Source organism: Camelus bactrianus, chromosome 6, assembly GCF_048773025.1.
Source record: "Camelus bactrianus isolate YW-2024 breed Bactrian camel chromosome 6, ASM4877302v1, whole genome shotgun sequence".
NCBI lineage: Eukaryota > Metazoa > Chordata > Mammalia > Artiodactyla > Camelidae > Camelus > Camelus bactrianus.
The window spans coordinates 93,833,523-93,853,772 of NC_133544.1; the positions used below are offsets into that span (position 1 = coordinate 93,833,523).

Genomic DNA, 20,250 nt, shown 5'->3' on the forward strand with positions numbered 1-20,250 from the left:
GAAGAAAGCCTTTTTTGTTTGTCTCTTCATCATAGTGAGGTGTGGGAAATGTGAATTTCAACTGCAGCCTCATGGGTCTACCGCTCTCACAGGTTCCTTGTAGGCTGTCAGTATCACGCTACAGGAGCAAAATTCCCTGGCATTTTGATCTAAAACCACAAATGGGATGGTTCTGTGACCAGCTGCCGCTCCCTGCACTTCAGAAGCTCTGGGTGTCCACACACTCACGGCTCTGTACAGCTTTACACAAAAGACTGGCAACTGGCCAAGAAGCCCCTGCCATGGTGTCTATTCCCCAAGGTTCAAGATCTGCCATTTAATTCCAATTCGGCCGTGAAACGACTTGTACTTTAGCACGCTACTCCAACATAAAACAATTAAAATTCCAATTCTAGTTAATAAACGTATTCCTCCAAAATGCAATATACAAAGACGTTAAAGTAGATAATCTTTATCTTTAAAGGGACCTATGAATAAAATTCCACTCCATTAAGAAAATTCTAAGGTAATTCTTTAAATTTCCTCAAAGAGTTACTATTTCCTCATAATCTCACCAATAGCAAGAAAACCCACTGCACACAGAGATTTAGCTGTATCTCCAAACTTCCCCATTAAGCCTTTCATGCACATTGCTAACTGAAAACCAAGAAGACAATGTTTTCAACGTCTGGTATGAACAGGATGCCATGACCTACACCGATGACTGTGAGACAGATACTTCAAGAACGATCTTAATTTCTGCTGTCTAAAGAGAAATACTTACAAACTTACAGAAACACATGATTCTGTCAATTAGGTAGCTCTGTCATTCTAGTTTCCTGAGGGGAAGGAGGGGAAACTAATGAAAACACTTTAACAGCTTGGCTAACACTTAGCTTTCGTAGGAAGGGGTGTTTTGAGAACAAATGACAATAAACTGAACACTAGGCCTTGTGTGAAAATCTTGAGAAGATTTTCACTTCTACTGACATTGCCATCTGCCTCTAGCTTCTCTCTCACCCAGGTCTGGACACCTTCTGCACAAAGGATCACCGAAATGGTAGTGATCTGGATGGCTAGCCCTCACGAGGCTTTACTCAATCGTCACAGCAATGTTAAACCACCGACCTTTCTTTCCTTCCTTTTGATGGACAGCTTTCTACAATAACCAGCTAAGGACGATGCAGAAAGGACCAGCACACAACTCCAGTACAAAGTATGAATCAAAAGCGGTGTCTGGACTTTAAATCCCCATCCCTGCCCAGTATGACCTACGGCCTTTGTGTGACATTGATTCAAGGGCTGTGTGGCAGCTACAACACATCCAAAGAGAGCCTTTAAATAGCTTGGGTTTTTTTCTCCTTTCAATATCAAACACCTTTTGAATTCAGTAAAGTGATTAAAACAAGTAAAGAATTGTTCATAATTTACTAGACAAGGAAAGAAATTTGCTTCACACTAAAGTTAAAACTGTAAAACACACTGTATTTCTGAGCAGACCAAATGGACATGATCACTTGTAATGCAAATAACCTAGTTCTAAGTCATCACAAAAACAGATACTCACTTTACTGTCATTTATATGAAACAGACACGTGACTATATTACAAGGAGAGAACAGGGCTCCCAATATGTTTAAAAAATATGATACTTTAAACAAAAGTTGGTTTGAAAAGCTACGCGCAAAATTCTTGACATGTATCTACCAAGGAGAACAGGAGACTGGAACTGTGTTGGGAGTGGGGAGACTGTCAAAATAATTTTTTAAACAAAGAAGTTAAAATTTTAAGATTATATAACAAAATGTTAACTGGACAATAGGAACATGGGTTTTTATCTGAGGTGGGGCATGAGTTTTTAATCATTTCATTCTTCAATTAAAAACAAAACAAGAAAAAGAAAAGGACTTACAATGAGCAACAACAAATAATAGTTACTTTTCATTTCCCTGCAGCCTACAGGGGGGTGGGAAAGAAGAGGCGGCCGAGACGCTGAATGGGCAAAGCAAAGGGAAATCGGAATGAATACGGACCGTGGTCCTGGTGGCCCTATCCCCTGTGAGTCCTCACAGAACTCACAGGCAGCAGTGGCCGTCTCGACTGCTTTAAGAGGCTGGGGAGAGCGGAAAGAGTGAGGAAGATGAGAAAACACTTGCACTCACAGTAAAGGAACACCGTTTTCAGAAAACAGTAATACTTACCAGTACGTACTGTAGCTACTGCAATCCATACACACCGTGTGCTGAGCTTTTTCCTGCTTTTCTGACTTCTTATGGTTGGTTAAGGGTATTTGTGCGTCTTCATAATGTTTTTTTGCATGACCATTCACATACCTTACAAAAACCAAATGAAAACTTACTTTAGTCTAAACACTGCTTTGGAAGGTAAAGTAGTAGGAAATGATAATAAAATTAAATGGTTATCAAATCAGAAATGAGAAAGAATTCTTCCTAATAAGAGCATTCAATCCTGTAAAAGCATTCAGTCATTTAGTGATTTATTAAGCTGAGTACCTAAAATATGCTCTTCTTTCGCAATCACATATGACAGTCAGCTTTTAGTTATACACAAGACTGGGGCCGGGCAAGGAAGGTGTTACCTACGCAAATCAGTTTCAACACCTTTGTTATTATCACTTATCAACTCCTTTGCTAGATACTTCTGTTACAGCATTTTTCCTTTTCTAAAGTGTTTCTCAGATGGCTAACCCCCAACTCAAGGCTATTATGAAAGACAGGTTTTGTAAACTAAATTACTCAGTCACTGCCCACAGGGTCACGGGCTCTGCTTAATAAAACACATGAGAATCAGATAGTGAAACAGGACAACCTCCCATCTCCTTCTCATCAGTACGGCTGCAAATCTTTTATTTGAATGCCTGCACAATCACTCCACTCATATGGAATAGGTTTGTTTAGAAAAAACCCAAACAAAACACAACTCATGTTAACCTTATATAAACTGTTCTTTCTCTACATGGACAAAGATAATCAAAGGTTGACTACAGTCATAAAAATTAACACTTTCCAATTCAGATTGAATAAATCTATCACAAAAAGCAAAATGAAACTGAACTGAGGGTTCACATGCATACGCTGTGAACACAAATTCACCTACATCTTCACCTAAATATGTACAAAGCCGTAACCGACCACTACTTGAAGACCCTTATAAAACAAAAACTACAACTCCCCAGTTCCTAGAAAGCAGCTAATTTGTAGAAGGCAAAGCCTAATGGAAAACTCACAACAGCCAAAACGAATGCTGATTTAACAGCACCAAAATAACTCTGCTCAGAGAGTTAAGGTGACATTTTTGTCACAAGGCGCCTTAACTGTGCAAGGAGCAACACTTACCTTGGGGAAAGGTGGGGAAAGCGAGGAGGACCAACCGCAAGCCCAGCCTCTGTCCCCAGGAAAGCTGGAAGCATGAGAGGCACTACCAACCTCCACTCAACTCTGACTTTGGTCATGGCTTTTTCCCACATTTTTTCATTGTAATAAACATAACCAACACTTGTGGGTACAAGGGTCTTAAGTTTATAAAAGTGGACTAAAACGAATTTTTAAAAAATGATTAAGAGTATAAACTCAAAAACTAGACTGCCTGGGTTCAAAAGTAGGCTTTGTCACATGCTGGCCAGGGGAGCCCAGGTGAGTTAACCTCTCTGTGCTTCTGTTTTCTCATCTGTAAAATGCAGGTAACAATACTTATATTGTTGGTTGTTAGATGATTAAATAATCCATGGCTCAGAATGCATGCATGAATGAATGAATGTTAGCAATATTTTTATTCGTATTTTCCTTTATCTGCTTAAATACTTTTTTTTTTTTTGTGGTGGTAGAGGGGGAGGTAATTAGGTTTTTGGGGTTTTTTTTGTTAATGGAGGTACTGGAGATTGAACCCAGGACCTCATGCTTGCTAGGCACACGCTCTACCACTGAGCTATATACCCCGCCTCCTGCTTAGCTACTTATTTATACAGAATCCAAACAACGTAATTGCTTGGAAAGCCATCATATTAAGTCCATACTTTGAGATAACACATTGCACAGGTCAGGAAACACCCCATATTTAATTAAAAGATAAACTCCAGGGGAGCCTATAGGTTCAATACCTAATCAGCTTAATTTCCTATGCTTGTATGTATTTACAGCTTCATTTCCTAGGCTTGTATGTATTTATACTGCGCCATGAAAAACAAAGAAATATTTATAATGAGGAGTACCTTCAGAATCCAAGAAAAGGCTATAGGGAATGATAATAAAGGCATTACCACGTTCAAATCTTTGGAAACTGGTTACATTACATATAGTTCATTTACACACATACTGTAGTCTCCAAATGTACTAAATGCTCACATGTCAACATCAGTGACACAGCAGGGCTGCTTTACTGCTGACATAAGAGTAACAATGTTTTGGCTAATACTCAAAACATCAGTCGGAAGTTAACCGACATGTATAAACTGGCCAACTTAAAAATAAACATTTCTCTCATCCAGTTTTAGATTTTAACTAGACAATTTGGTCTAAAAAGGAAAAATGTCAATATACACATCACAGATTTTTTAACAACAGCAAAAATTGGAAAAATAGCTTAAATGGGATGGTGTCATGAAGACTAATAGGATATATAACTCAAATATGCTATGGATAAACTATGTTTCCTAGTGGAAAAAATAAATTTAAGACTTCCCTATAGACAAGTGGGCTAAATCACTAAAAAAAAAACCCAGAATCCTTGGCAGTCAATACCCAGGATTACATGATAAAAGAACATTAGCCAATCAGCTATGTAAAATGAAGGTCTAAATGCAGGCTCTTCTCATCTGTGTAATCTACTTAATCACGTATCTCTGAACCTATGTCAAATTTCTAAATTTATGATTGCTTACAATTGGAAGCATACTGCCTACAGAGTCTAGAAAGTTTTCAATTTCTTTTTCTTCTTTTTCAGTTTTATTAGGTAGAATTTTCACAGCTTGATTATTTCTCCAAACCTGCTTAGAGAACTGCTTGTTGTCTGCTGTTAAGGACATTAAATCTCTCCAATTTTTTAGAGTTTGTCAGGTCTTTTTGTTGACATATGACCTTCAAGATTTAGGCTGTAGAGCACTATGAGACAACTGGAGAATAGAATTACATAAATTTTATTACATTATAACTCTCACCTCTCAAAATCTAGGAGAGGAATCTGTCTCTTCAAAGTGCAGTATTTAAGTGCTTCTACTTTTCTTCTTTTTTTAAAAAAATGTTATCTGTACAAAGTATTCTCAGGTTCCCCAAATCCTAGAGATTTCAAAACCACAACAACCACAATTAAGATACACAGTTAACATTCTCCAAAGGTACTCTTAAGTGTACATGAAAAAAAATACTCAATTCCAGGACTGAAAATAAGATGCTCTCTTCATGCAATGAAGGTTTATAAATAACAGTGGGGAAACAGTCCAAATAAATGCAGTACAGATTTCAGCCTGTGCCACTTGGTATGATTTCCCATCTCCCTGCTGCCGGGCTATTAACTTCTAAAGTAAATTCAAAGTGGGTTTTCCAAGCTAAAAGAGAGACTGAAGTAAATGCGCTACTACAAGGCACACAAAGGTGGATGTTTATTTGAGTTTGTGTTAGAAGAGTTACTAACGTACTTAATATTTAAGTAACATCATTTTGGAGCAAAGACCTAGGAGGAAATGCTCAGGCTGGAACTGGGGTTGGGGGTGTTAAGTCTTAATGGAATGAAACATGTGGTACATTTGAGACAGCATTAATAACCCCAACAGGGAGATCGTTCTCAAGGGAGAACGATCTGTAAATATTCTAGTGTTTTGTTTTATTTTTAGAAAAATAATGTGTTATCTGGGATCTGATTCAAAAGTCAGTAAAGGTAAGGCTGGCATAGGTAATAGGTGAAACAAAATTGGCCACGTGTTGATAAGTGTTGAAGCTGGGCGGTAAAAATACAGGGTTCAATTAATTATACTCTCTACTTCAGAGTGTGCTTAAATTTACCCTAATAAAAGGGATTTAAAACAACCATAAGACATCAGAGTTCCTTATTTCATCTTTTATTACTAGCAGACTGTCACATATTACTAGTAGATTGTCTTATTCATCAAATTAATTCTTCTGAGTACCAACAAAAAAGGGTTCTCCAGATTTTCCTCAGTTCCATCACCGAACAGGGTTTCTGTTAGGAGAGGGAAGCCCTACAGAGAATTACGTACACACTATGATTAAGCAGTGGTGCTAAATAAACCCAAATCAATAAAACTTTGACACAAAGCTTAAGGTAAATTGAAAAAAGCAAGCTGGGTAGCAAAGCAAGAATAAGTATGTCACCCACCTTCCACAGTGGACACTTGAACAAGTCAGACAGACCCAGGGGCTTTTGTTGGACCGGCACACTAATAAAAAGAAAAATACACAATATACCAATTGTATCATGTTATTTCCCAGTTTCTCCCCTAATCTGTAATATCACATCCTGTGATTAAGTTATAAATTCCACGGCTGCTGAGGCGTAGTGAAATCACAAACCCCTGCTCTGTGAGTGCATTTACACAAAGTGGCTGCCGAATTAAAGTTAAACCAAAGAGAATTTAAACTCATGTCCACAAAAGCTGCTCATTTTAATTGTTGACTTAAATAGTTTCACCACAAGTTAAACACATACACACTTTTCTCCTCTATTACTTATTCCCTTTACCACAGTCTCCAATAAGTTAATGACAGTCTTTTTTCCTCATTAAAAACATTTTAAAGTCTAATTTTTCAATCGCGTCTTTGCCATGCAGATCATATACGTCCACAAATAAATGACAACTCTTTAAGTTTCTTCAGCGAGAGGCATAACTTAAGGATACAATTAGAAGACTAAGCCCAGTTCTTCCCAAATTAATGTCTGAGTTGGATTAAATGTAATTCTAATACGACAACGGCATGTAGTTCTTGCTGAGGGTATAATCAGGACATTATTTTAGTTTTATTATAGAGATGGGGCAGCCAAGAAGGGGTATGGAAACTTTTAAAAATATTGATTGCAATTTCGCTTGCTGTTTACTCATTCGATTCCTTTTAACGAAAGCCCAATAAACACAACATTTTTTTAAAGGAAAGGGATATAAAAATCACCTGTAAAGCTTTTTCTAAACACATATGCTCTACTCAAGCAGGGACATCTACATTGAGGTTGGGACAGAAGGACAAAGGACATGTCTATTTTGAGAAAAACAACTTCCCAGGTGACTCCCTAATACTAACACTTGAGAACCACCAGTGGGCCTCCTACGGGCACGGGAGGGGCAGCAAAGCACAATTACACACTCGGGACTATGACAAATCCACCGCCGGGCACACAGTATGTGCTCAATAAACAGTTGTTGAATGGAGGTTTAAATTTCTTAGTTTAAGATACCAAGCTCTTCCAAGATCTGATCTACACTATATTGGTCTTGCTTAATCATACATCTCATTGTTAAGAAAAATTAGCCAAACCTGGAAATAAAGTGAATCAAGAACTGCAAGCACTTTCAGTGTGTGATGAAACACACTGTACAATAAACATCCCAAAGATTATTTAGTTAAAATACCATTGTTTGGCCTGCTGTTTACTACTGATTAGGACCCAAATTCCATAACGTTACAGGTAAACTTATATATTTTATTTGGTAGAGATAATTTCTGTCCAGCAGACTCCAAAGGTTATGGTTTTACTACCTGCAGGACGTTAACCAATTTTGTATCTAGTCTAGCAATTTATTTAGTTTAGCAATTTATTTCAACATTCGTTCTTCAGTGCCTGCATACACTTAATTTCTCAAATGCTCTTGGAATCAGCTTTACCATCCTGCTGGTTCCCTCATTAAGGAGACGAATAAATTTTTGACATACATTCATTCTATGCTAAGAGGGAGGAGAGGGCAAGGAAGACTAGGAGAGTGCAGTGATGCACTGCCCGTCTGGCCACAACAGGGCACTAACTATTTTTCAATAAGAAAGCTTTCAGTGGTAAGATTCCCCCTGCAGTTAGCCTGGGGCCTTGCCTTTCCCAGGTGCATTCACACATTTACATTAACTGATAGCAAGGGGGAGTGGAGGCCGCCGCACCCCCCCCCCCCCCAGTCAGGGTTGGGAGGTGGGGAGGACTGCTCAGTGGTACAGTGCATGCCAAGCATACCTGAGGTCCTGGGTTCAATCTCCAGTAACTCAATTAAAAAAAAAAAGAGAGAGAGAGAGAGAGAGAGAGATGGGGCCACCCTAAAGGCATTTTGAGATTTTCACTCAATTAGGTCCGATTTTATTATATGTGTGTGTAAGCCACATGACAAAGGCTAACCAGACTGCCAAACTGCTACAATTATTTTAAGCAGATACAAAAGAAGACTATTGTGAAGGGAGACTGGTAGCTTTTTATTTGTACACCCCTGTGGTATTTTATTTCTATCAACAAGAATACGATGTTTTTATAGTTTGAAAACAAAGTCCCACGAAATTCATTTTTAAATGAAAAATAAATTAGAACACAGCTTACTTGAAACAACAATTCATGATCTGAGATAACCTGGAGGGTTGAAAAACTACAAATATTATGTAGTTCTGTTCCTCCAGCAAATATTTTTCTTTCAAAAAATACTAAAAAAAAAAAATTGTACTCAATCCAAAAGAAGTTTAATATTATCCTGAAATAATTATGTTATAATAATAGTAAGTTTAGGCCCAAGCTTTTAAATATCTGTTTTTATTTTTGTTTTGTTGTGTAATTATAGGAAGATTTTTTCCCCCTCCTTTAAATGAAGAAAAGAAAATCTAGAGCAAAATCACTGTTACTTTGGTGTTTCCTACCAAGTATTCCTTTCTCCCCCTTATGGTTGTAAATATACATGAAGCATACATAGTTTTGTGATCTGATTTTACAACCATTAGAACAGACTAAACCTAGTCTTATATCAATTATAACACAAAGTTGTATTAATTTTTTAATTTCTCAATTTCAAATTTTAAAAAAGGTACCCTAAGGCTGAGGGGAGGAAGGAATGGGGAGTAACTGCTTACTAGGTATGGGATTTATTTTGGGGTGATGAAAATATCTGGGAACAAGATAGAGGTGGTAGGTGTAGATGTATTAAATGCACTGAATCAAACCGTTCACCTTAAAATGGTTAATTTTATACTATGTGAATTGCATTTCAAATAAATAAATAGGCACTTAAGACACGGATGAGGAAAAAGAATAAAAGGAAATAAAATAGTACTGACTTTCTAAAACATTGGAAATAAGTGTGCCTTTTACCAAATCTCAAAAAAGACCTCACTTTCTGAGTTAAGAAACCCATTTTCTTCTATCATAAATATTTACAGTAAGAAAATTAAGACGATGTGTGTTAGGACAGCTGATTTTGGCTATTTAAATGACAGTACTCTCTGAGAGCTTAATACTTTCCCACCAGAAACATTTGAAGGCCAGGAAGCTATAGCAATGGGTATTATGGGGCATTCTGAAGCCATTTATTACATTGCTTTGGAGAATATTCACTCTGTATATACACACCTTATCCAGAGTTGTAGCTAAGAATAGAACAAAAAATACTGGCTTTAAACCCTCAATTTTTAAATTTATTTTTTTACTTTAAAATCTCAAAAAACTAAGAATAGAACAGAGCATAGCATGAATAAAAGAATACTACAAATAATCTTAAAATCATTTATTTTAATTACCTTAGCGGGAAATACCTTTTTTTTTTCCTTCATGAAATCTTTAAATTTTTATTTAATTTTCTAATTACTTCAGAACAAACTAATAAGAAAAATATGAAAGCCTGACTTTGGAGAGAAGAGCTGAGTGAGCTCAGGGCAGGTTTTGGTCTCACCTCCCCATGAACTTGGACCACTGCGCAAAAGGGCCACCGCTTCTATATGAGGCGCAGTAATAATCAGCCTTGTCCTCAGACCGGAGCCCAGAGGTGGTCAGGGAGGTCGTGTTGCCAGACTTGGAGCCAGAGGAAATATCTTATTATGAAAGGTAGTCTCAACTTATAGCAGACAAGTTTCAAATTTATCTGTAGAATGAACACATTTCCTATGGAAACTGCCTTAGAATTTTCCAGGCTCTTCTATAAAACACTACAAGAATCATAATATAACTGAAATATTATATTGTGTGTGCATGTGTGTGTATATAATAAAACTATAGGCAATAAAATGTTTTTAAGTTATAAATATACTATCTATTCAGCAAAACATAAAAATATTAAACTGAAGCTTTTTATTGTCTTAATCTTACATGCTGGTACATGAGAGAAAGAGGATAATAAGGATGGAACCTTGTAGAAGTTCAAAAAGGTAAGTCTGAAAACTTATATAAAGGCTCTTTTTATTATGCCTAATTACACTTCAAGGTGACGTCAAGGCCAGGAAGCCAGGCAGTGTATTTCTCCCAAGTTACATGTGGCCAAGGCAGGGTTCTAGATCTCATAAACAGTCTTGTCTTCTTTTGCTCAGATTATACAACGTCCTCAAAGTTACTCTCCTCCAGCCATCTCTCCCATATGCTTAGATTCTTCCAACCCCAGCTGGGTGTCTCCCTTCTCAGCCCCCGGGCCTCCTCGCAGCCTGGGAGGCCGGTACTGTCGAGCTCCCTCCTCTCCCCTCCTCCTGCTGCAGCCTCAGCCTCAGGAGCCTCCCCAGCCCTGCTCTCCTCCCCTCCTCGTCACAAGCCCTGCAAGTGGGCGGCAGCGCCCCTTGGGAGGGAGTGGAGAGTCTGATCCTCTCCTGAGCTAGGGCCATTCCCCACAAAGGAGAAGCAGGGAGAGAGGTGCAGGAGCCCAGCCTCCAAAACACGCTCACACTCACGTCCTTTTCCTGAAGCCCCCCGCCCCCGCCCAAAGCTTTAACTCTCCCGGAAACCTGGGGGTGAGAACTGACAGGGCACAGAGGCAGAGGGAAGGCAACCAAGTGATCTACATTCCAGAGAACAGCAGTCTGCTCCTTCATCAAGAGATACAGAAGGGCAGAAAACCAGGGAGCTCCGTGCTTAAAGCGGCCTATTTACGCACGAACGTTTTCGAGTGGTGTTCACAAGATGAAGTGGCACCCTCACTGAGTGTGACGTTCCCCCCACGTAACCACTGGTCTTCAATATCCTTAGTATTCACTACACAGAACCAAATAATACAGAATACATGTGATAGTCAAAGCCCATCAACAATTCTCCTGAAATTCTAAATTTTTTTCTTATAAAACATCATGCACTAGTGCTTATGACACAACTTAGTCACTGTCTCTACACAAAAAACAGTTCAAGCACACAGCACTGACAGGCAAGCCACTTATAGTGCATCCATTATTCAACAGCTGCTTCAACTGGTAGAGAGGCTCCTGAGCTTCTTAAAGATGTAGAAAGGGAGGATCTGATGACCAGGATGCCAGTCCTGGGCCCACCATTACTAGCGATACAACAGAGAACTTCACTACTATTCTGGGTCAATTTCTTCACCATAAAATGAGGACTAAGTAATTAGCAGGTCCCCTCTAATTATATAATTATTCAAAGAAGATAAAGCAAAAAGTAGATTAAATAATCACATCATTCCCCTACAGATATAATTCCTCCAACTCCACTCTCCTCCTAATTTTCTTTAAAGGCTTAGCAAAAAGATTAATTGCTAATGCAGTATAATCTAAAGGCAAACACATCCCCATCTCATTGCCCATCAGTAACAGCAACTCACTGTAACAGCGAGGGTGGGAAGCGTGTGGAATCGCTGTACAAAACCAGTACAGACATGCTGTCACAGCAGTAAAGCTCAGAACACTACCCCACCCGCAACTCAGAGGATGTTTTAAAGTGCAACACTCAAAAAGATCAGCAACTCTTAAGAAAACATCCGTAACATGAGTTTTTTTTAAAGGTTAGTATTTATCTCTTACATACTATGTGCCAACCGCCACTACACACCGTTATAACTATTACTTCATTTAACTCTCTACAACCCAAGGAAGTGCGTACTATTATTTGGTCTGTTTTATAGGTAAGGAAGCTGAGGCACAGGGGTTATATGCCTTGCTAATAAATTAGTAAGTGACGGAACTGGGACTCAAACTTGGTGTCTGAAGGTATAGACTGCTGCAAAGCAGTAAGTCCAGAAAGTTGTCATTTTGCTTTAAAAAGATTCCACACTATGTGCTTCTGTGTATATATTATATACCTGTATATAAAATGTTTAAAGTCTAGGAGGGTGTATAGTAACTGCTAACAGTCACGTAAAAAAGAATGGGACGGGGGATTAGAGCCACACGGACGTACTTTCAACTATACTGTTGGAATTTTTTCAAAAAGCATTACTTCTTCTATAGTAAAAAGTTGTTTTAAATGTCTTAAATTTAAAGATACTGGTATTAAAATGTTGTCCTAATGAAATAAACTTATTCTAAATTATTAAATATGTGGTAAGATCCACCAAAATCCAAGATTACAGCTCTACAGGTTTGTAAAAACATGATCAATGAAAAAATGTTTGCAGCAGTTACTCAAAATTCTTTCTCTTTCTCTCTCTCTCTCTCCATAAAAGCATCAGTAGTAAAACGGTTATTCCTCTTGAAACTGGAGGACAGGGCAGAATTAGCATAAAAATTCTATAACTATTCCAGTACATATGTAAGTAGAAACATATTCCAGGAGTAACCCAGCTTACCCTCCAACTGACATATTTTTAAATGTTTGGAAAAAGGTATATAATCTTTATACCATGGATGCTCTTTGAATTGTATGTTCACAAGCCTATTCTATGCTGAAAGTCCTGAAGTCTCTGCTGTCTTCAACTTGAATCTTCTGAAATCACAGTGGGGAAGAGTGATAACACATAGAGAGAACAGAGACTCGGCCATAACGTAGTCCAGGGAAGCCAGCTACACTGAGCAATGCCAGAGGTGCCACAGCAGCCTGAGGGCAGCCAGAACCACTGCCTGTCGCTCAATCACCCGAACCCAAGGCTGCTCGTTCTTGGAGTGGGCGCTGGGTTCCCTGGATCAGGGGAACAAGGGAACTCCCATACAGAGCAACAGGAGGTGCCCAGGGCCCAGGAAGGGAGCCAAGGCAGGGCTGGGAGACTGAGCATGAGCCCCACACCCACAGCGGTCAGAAGCAGCCGGCTGGGACTCACAGAGATCACAGAGCCCAGCGTCCAGGGCCAGGGCAGGAAGGCAGTGGTGAAATAAAGCTTATCTTGTAGGAAAGGCAATCTTTTCCACCTTCCTCCTCTGGCAGTTTTCTCTTGCCTCGGTCCCATTCTTATTCAAGGTGAGCAATGTTAATCTCTCCTGAATCATTAGATGAATAAATTGTTTTCTGGTAAAGTCACAGTCCAGGATTTCTCATAGCCACTCTCTCGTCTCTGTTTAAAGGCCCTACTATAGATTAAAGATGACCTCAAAGTCCTTGACACGCCTCCCATCAGAGGCTCATCTGCGTCCTCTTCCATGCAATCTGGACAGGCTCTGCCAGTGCCGTGACCACCTGAGTATGGCTGAAGGGACTGCGTGTCAGTTTGCAGGTCTAGGTTTTCAGAAAATGACGGCTTCCTCTTTCTACTGCTTGGAATGCTTGCTCTTGGGAAAGCCAGCCACCACATGAGACGCCTAATCACCCTGAGACCAACATCCTATGAGAAACCAAATGACACAGAGAGACCTTGCAGAATATGATACCACAGAGGCTGGGGAGGGGAGGGGTAGGTGGGAAAGGGAGAGGGGCAGAAACGGAGACCAGGACACAGGGGCACAAGACATGTGACTTGAGAAGCCATCCTGGAAGTGGATGCTCCAGCCTCAGGTTCTCCGGCCGATACCACACCAGCCAAGTTCCTCCTGAACTCCTGACCCATCCTAAGATCATAAGCAAAATAAAATGGTTGCTGTAAGTCACTAAGATGTAGGACAGTTTGTTACGCAGCAAGAGATAACAGGACACCTGGAGAAGGAGGAGCATCAGCGATAGAGCTTCCACCGTTCACCTCTGCCAAACAACTCGCTGGAATGACTGACGCTGCTGTTTAGTAGAAGTGAGGATGAGAGCCTTCAAGAGGTTCTACCCCACAGGAATCAAAACTGAAGACTAGACTATCCTCTCTACAACAGAGGTAACGAGAGTAAAGCATGGCAGCGCATCATCACTAAGCTGCCACCATCCTTTGAAACGGTTCTTTCTTTATCCCATCAATATTTTAAACCCAGATTTTAATACCATATGACAACCCAATTCTTTCTTGAGCAAAACCACAATCCTAATGTTGCCCTACATTGTAAAAACAACCTTCAAAAATCTCAAAGACATTATTCCCAAATTCTTGATAAAGATTCTTTTAAAAGTGTCATTGGCACTTGCAGGAATTCCTTTTCTCTTCATTTAAAGCTCCAGAGCCTTGTCCTTCATTCCCTTTGCCTCTCTGGTTTATGCTTTTTAAGAAGCACTCCGGGAAGCCTCACATTTATTGAAGGTTAGATTTGAAAAACTGACTGTAGATAATTCTGAGTTGAGAACACCCTACTCCATCTCTGTTTCCAGTTCTCTCTTTACTACGAGCCCTGACGTGGTCCTCAGCCAGCCTGGCTTGACCCCCATCACACCCTATCAGCAATGTCTGATCCCAGGCCTCTGTAGCTGGCTCAGAGCCCACATCCTAAACAGACTCCCAGGATTTCTGAGGAAGTACTTACACTTTTAAGGTTCTCAGAAAAATGGTGCATAGCTAGCCCCAAAGGAGGAAGCAGGAGATGGGCACGGTGACCAGAACTATGCTCCACGCCATTTTGGTTGAAGTACACCGAGGCCTTGATCCCTGCCCTTGGCCTTGATCCCTGCCCTTGGCCTCTAATCCTGCCAAAACAACTCCTTCCTTCCTTAATATAAAAATGTACCAAACTGACTTGGTTACCCTACTAGGGATGTAACTGTTACTCTGCGGACTCAAAAGGAACACGTCAGAGATCATGTGGCATAATGAAGCAAGCACGGGCTCCAGAACCAACAGTCTGAGGCTCACCTGCTGGCTGCGCCAGTCTCTTACTCTACGGCCTTAAGGAGGTGGTTCCAGAGCCTGCTTCCTCATCTGTCAACAGGACAGACACCACCTCTGCCTCGCACGGCTACGGTAAGGGACTCATGAGACAAGCGGTATCGAGTACACGACAAGAGGCCTAGCGAACAGAAAGCACCCAGTGACGCTCAGTTCCCTTCCCTTAAACATACACTAAAGAGAGCAAAACGGCTGCCAGGGGTTAACTCTGGTGACTGCGATTCTATACAAAGCAGTTAACATATGTCCACATATACCATGACTACTAATTCTCAGAACTTTTCCCCTGAGTTTCCACTCATTAAAAGGACCTGCAGCTGACAATTCCTTTTCAGAGAAACATTCCAAATATCTACGCCAAAGTCAGCAAAAATCCCTCAGAAACTCCTCTTTTATCTGACCTTAAATTAAATTATATTTAAAACATCAAATGAATGAGATAAAATAGTCTATTTTAATAAGCTTATTTCAAAATTGGTAACAACTATAATAATTACCTTAATGTCAGAATCATTAAATTTTATATATTTTAAGTAAAATAAATACTTCAGAAGCACATTTTGAGAGATGCACAAGGAGGTTTAGACAACTTAATGAGATACTACTCAGATAAAACATGTAAGTAGAGAAGCAACTTAGGTGTCAAAACCATACTGAAATACACCTGAGAGGTATTCAGAACAGAGATTAAATCATGGCGCACCAATCTAAAAAATCAAAATATACCTTGGGTGTTCCAACATCCATATAGCAGGGTTTCAGGCCAAGTCATTAAAAAAAATTTTTCTTTCAATTTATAACTTTTGTTTTAGCAAAGAAGTAAACAGAAATGATCTCAAATCACACCAGATTTAAGATATGGTGATCAGCTTATTTTTACAGATTTAGGTTTAACCTTCTACTCTAAATAAGTCAATTCTTCTCTAAGAGGCACTGTCCTTGGCTCTTAGAGGTTAATTTGAGATTGCTCTAGCCTACTTTCCTAACCTTTTCCATGTCAGGACATGCATGAAAAATGGTAACATCTGAATAGAGCATGTGCATAAATTGCGGTGTCATCTCGGGGCCAGAAGTGACCTGCTTGGAGGCTCCAGGCAACCCTAGGTTGAGGGGATCATTATCTCAACATATACATAATCCTTTCATGGCCCTTCTGAAGGGAAGCTGTGTTGGCCTGGTTATCCGGCAACGCAGGAGGAGGTCCCCCACCACCACCTCAATGCCCATTTGCTGGGACAAAAGACTGGGAGTCTTTTGCTGGAGAGCCAGCAGCATTATCTAGGAATCCAAGATGTGCCCCTGCGTTTATGCTACTCACTAATGTGCTCAGACCTACCAGAGAAAATGGACGCCCAAACCCTTGTTTCTACCCTATGTGTAACTGTCTTATCCAACTGCCATTCTATAACCCCAGGGAGCAGCCAGTTAACAGCAGGACAGGCAGGAACCCAACACGAATTAAATTAAAAGAGAAAAGCACTAGAAACAGCTGGGTCTGAGTACTCGGTGGTAAAAAGCACTGATCAGCATGTAAAAGGAATAGCCAGTTGCTTAAAATGAACCGGGACCTAGACTAACAACGCTTCCGAGGCCACTTCCAGCTCTCGAATTTCAAGGTTTCCCAGACAGAAATCAAAGTACAATAAATTATTCCACATCCACAACCTTAAATACATTTGTAAGATCACCGTAGGTGGGAAGATAGGAGCTGGCAGACAAATAGTTTGAAGTATTATTATAAAATCACTAACTTATTACTGCTCAATTAAAAAGTTAAACTTTTCTTCTTCCCTGATGATACCTAATAATACAAATATATGTCTGTGTGAGGCTATTAGCTGCAGCATTGTCTGCAACTGTAAAATCCTGGGAACAACCTAAATGCCCAAACATAGGAGAATGTTTGAATTCACTGTGACATCACAAATGGAGTACTATGAAGCTGTTAAAAATAATAAGGAAAATTACTACAAACATGGAGTGATAAACAGAATATACTATTAAATGAAAGAAAAAAATTTCAAAAGAATATACTTAGTTTGCTACCTTTTGTGAGAAAAAATAAGAAAATACTCATGTACTTTTTTTTTTAAAAAAAAGAAACACAGGAAGGGTAGATCAAAGTAATTGATTGTCTACAGGGATGGGTAGCAATGAGAGGAAGGATCAGGTGGTGACACTTTTTGGTATAATAGTTTATCGTTTTAACTCTGAGGACCATACTCATGTTTTATACACATAAAAAAGTAAAATCAGCAAGGATGAGGTGGGAGAAAAATCTAAAATGGAAATCAAACACAAACAAATGAAGCTAACTGCATGTCAAGTAAATAAGTGTATTAAAAGAGGGAAGGAAACTAACCCAAATAACTTTTGAACGTAATACTTTATACACTGTCAGTATACAGACAAAAAACTATAAACAAATATTGATCTCTAGTTATAAGGTATGGGTTAGCAGCTCGGACCTGATTTCTCTGCTTATGGAACTGAGCGAACAAGTACGAATGCTGAGGACAATGGGAACCAGATTCTCACTGACGGGGACAGAAAGAGCAAGACTAGACCTGTAGGGCTGAACTGGAGTTCAGGTATCAGTATGAACTCATGGTCTCACACACACACACACACACACACACACAAAGAGATACAGACATGTCTGTTTATTTATGTTTCTTAGCTCCTATTTGCTGAGAAATCTTAGTTTATAAATCTTACTCCCCACTAGAAGGAAGGAGGGCTACTTGGAGAAATGACTGATTTCAGGACTAGGGCAGGCCACGCCTGGGGCGTCTGGCTGTGCCAGGAAGAACGGCCTCCAAGAACAATGGGGACATCTCAAAATTATGGCTTAAAGGGGCTCCCACTAGGCAAATCTAAAACAATTTGAGCCTCAAAATAAGTAACAGAGTATCACAGAATAAAATAAAAATCTATGAGTCCGTGTTAATAAAATAAATGAATAAATAAATGGGAGAGAAAGGAAAGCTCTTCCCTATATATATTTAGGAGAAATAAGAGATAGAAAATCTACATCTTGCAATCATCCTAGTAATAACTAATTCAGTTAAGAATCATCGATGGATGCTAAATTACTGGGTGCAAGTCTGACGAGGAACAAGACATCCATAAAATTACAAAGCATCTCCTACAAGTTACTTATTAATAATAAAGGGGAAAAGAGTAAATTTACAGTGGAATAACCTTGCAAATACTACCTTAATAAAATAATAGAAGTTAACATCACCGGAATGAGACAAACAACCTCACATGCCTCTTGACACGATGCCCTGAGAAGACACATTACTTCTGCAGTACTCCCACCAAAACGATGCATAACTTCAACCTAATCATAAGGAAACATCAGGAAAACTCGAATTGAAGTACATTCTATGAAATAATTGGCCTGTATTCTTCAAAAATAAGATGTGAAAGACAAAGAAAGGATAAGGAACTATTCCAGATTAAAGGAGACTAAAGATTGATCTCAACTAAATGAAAAGCATGATCTTGGATTAGATCTGTGGGAGGTGGGGGGGGGGGACAAAAAAGGGGAAATAGCTATAAAGGACATTACTGGAACAACTGGAGAACTCTGAGTATGGAATGTGCATTAGATAATACTATTGTACTAGTTATTAAATGTCCTTGTTTTGACCAATATCCTGTACTTACTGAAAAGAAAGTCTTTGTTCTTGGCGGGGGGTGGGGTACCTAAACTATTTATGGATGAAGGTGCATTAGGTCTGCAAATTACTGGGCAGTGGGGAGGGGGGCAGGGGCTGGGGGGTTGGGAAGAGGGTGGATAAAAAGAAGATGCACACGTAACACAAGTGTGGAAAAATGTTGACAACTGGATGGGAGTTCTCTGTACTATTCTTAATGTTTCTTTAAGTATGAAACTGTATCAAAATAAAAAGGTTTTTTGAGATTAAAGAAATTTTATTCTTTACTTCCAATTAAGAACATGTTTTTTTTTTCATTATGAAACACAAGGGAAAAGGTTAAATTACTATCGTGCAGAGCCAAAGAGTACTATAAACCTGACATTAACTTCCCTATATTGATGGATGATGAACTAATCTAGTAAAAATAGTACAACATATTGACTGCAGTAGTCCAAGTGGCTTTACAACTATGTTTCTTTTACATACCCAACGTCTGGCTTATGATCTGGCTTCCCAAGCAGAGTCAAACCCTTGGGCTTACCTACTCTCTCTGCTGACTCTGATAATAGCAACAATACTTTGCTCTGTTCATTGGGGAAGGTAAATCTGAGTTTGAACTTTGACTCAAATACAGTACTGCAAAATTTCAGTTTGAGTGATTTAACTCTCTGGAGGGTAACTAATCAGATCCATTTCTCAGCACTTTGCCCTAAAAACCAGATTAAAAATATTTCATTTAAAAATAGACACCAAATTAAGTATGGCAGACCAACTTCTTGCTTCCCTCTCTTCTCCATCCTAATTTCCCACTAAACCGGACAATAAAGAAATTAAGTTGATATTAACTCCCAAAGATAAAGAGAACATGTGAGGCCAGCAAAGCAGATAAAAGATTTCAACACATTTTTGAGAGTCAGGAAGAAGTTAGAGGAGCCGTAACAACCTAAGCAGCGTGAAGGAAGCTACAACCTAAGTGCTGGCAGAGGAAAGTGTAGACAGGAGGGGGCTCTGGGTTCAGGGACACTGAGCACAGCAGACAGCAAAGGTACGGATGGGACTGAACACAAGGGGGTCCAAGGGCTGTGATGAACGACTGATTCACAGAACTTCCTACGTCCTGATGTCAGAACATCAGTGGCCAAGTGTACAGCCGCCAGATGGAAAACTGAAAAACTAAATGCTGCAAAAAAACAAAAAAACAAAAAAACTCCACAAAGATGTCTTTCTCCATTGAAGAAGGCAGCCTGCTCCCCGACCTCACAGTGAAGCCCACTGCAGACAAGCCTCACCCTTACAGACGAATGTTACAGACAAACTTACATAGCTTTTCAGTGCCTCACTCTTCTATGAAAAGATAGACAAAGATAAAACAAGACCCTCGAAGAAAACATCTTGTCTGGGAGAATCATTTTGAAAAGAAACAGAGGAACCCAGAGGAAACAGGAACAATGCAGGGAGCACAGAAAAGCTTCAAAACAAACTCTAAAACCCAGAAGTAATAAGAAAAGATATAGCAAAGGAACAGGAACAG

At 39.5% G+C, this 20,250-nt stretch overlaps 1 protein-coding gene across 6 annotated transcripts in view; it reads right to left on the reverse strand.

Annotated features, from left to right (window-relative positions):
* Window positions 1-20,250, reverse strand: part of USP3 (ubiquitin specific peptidase 3) — an 84,100-nt gene that overhangs the window by 50,762 nt on the left and 13,088 nt on the right. For 4 of the 6 annotated variants that reach the window (XR_012507764.1, XR_012507763.1, XM_074366373.1 and 1 more), the window contains 2 exons: window positions 6,327-6,387; window positions 2,180-2,311 (listed from right to left, as the gene is read on the reverse strand). Coding sequence is in view for 4 of the 6 variants with exons in the window: in XM_074366373.1 (XP_074222474.1) it covers window positions 2,180-2,311; window positions 6,327-6,387 (193 nt within the window). In the remaining 2 variants the exon portion in view is untranslated. Of the gene's footprint in view, window positions 1-2,179; window positions 2,312-5,151; window positions 5,270-6,326; window positions 6,388-20,250 lie in introns of those variants that run through there. The other 2 variants (XM_074366376.1, XM_074366374.1) reach the window with 2 other exon arrangements.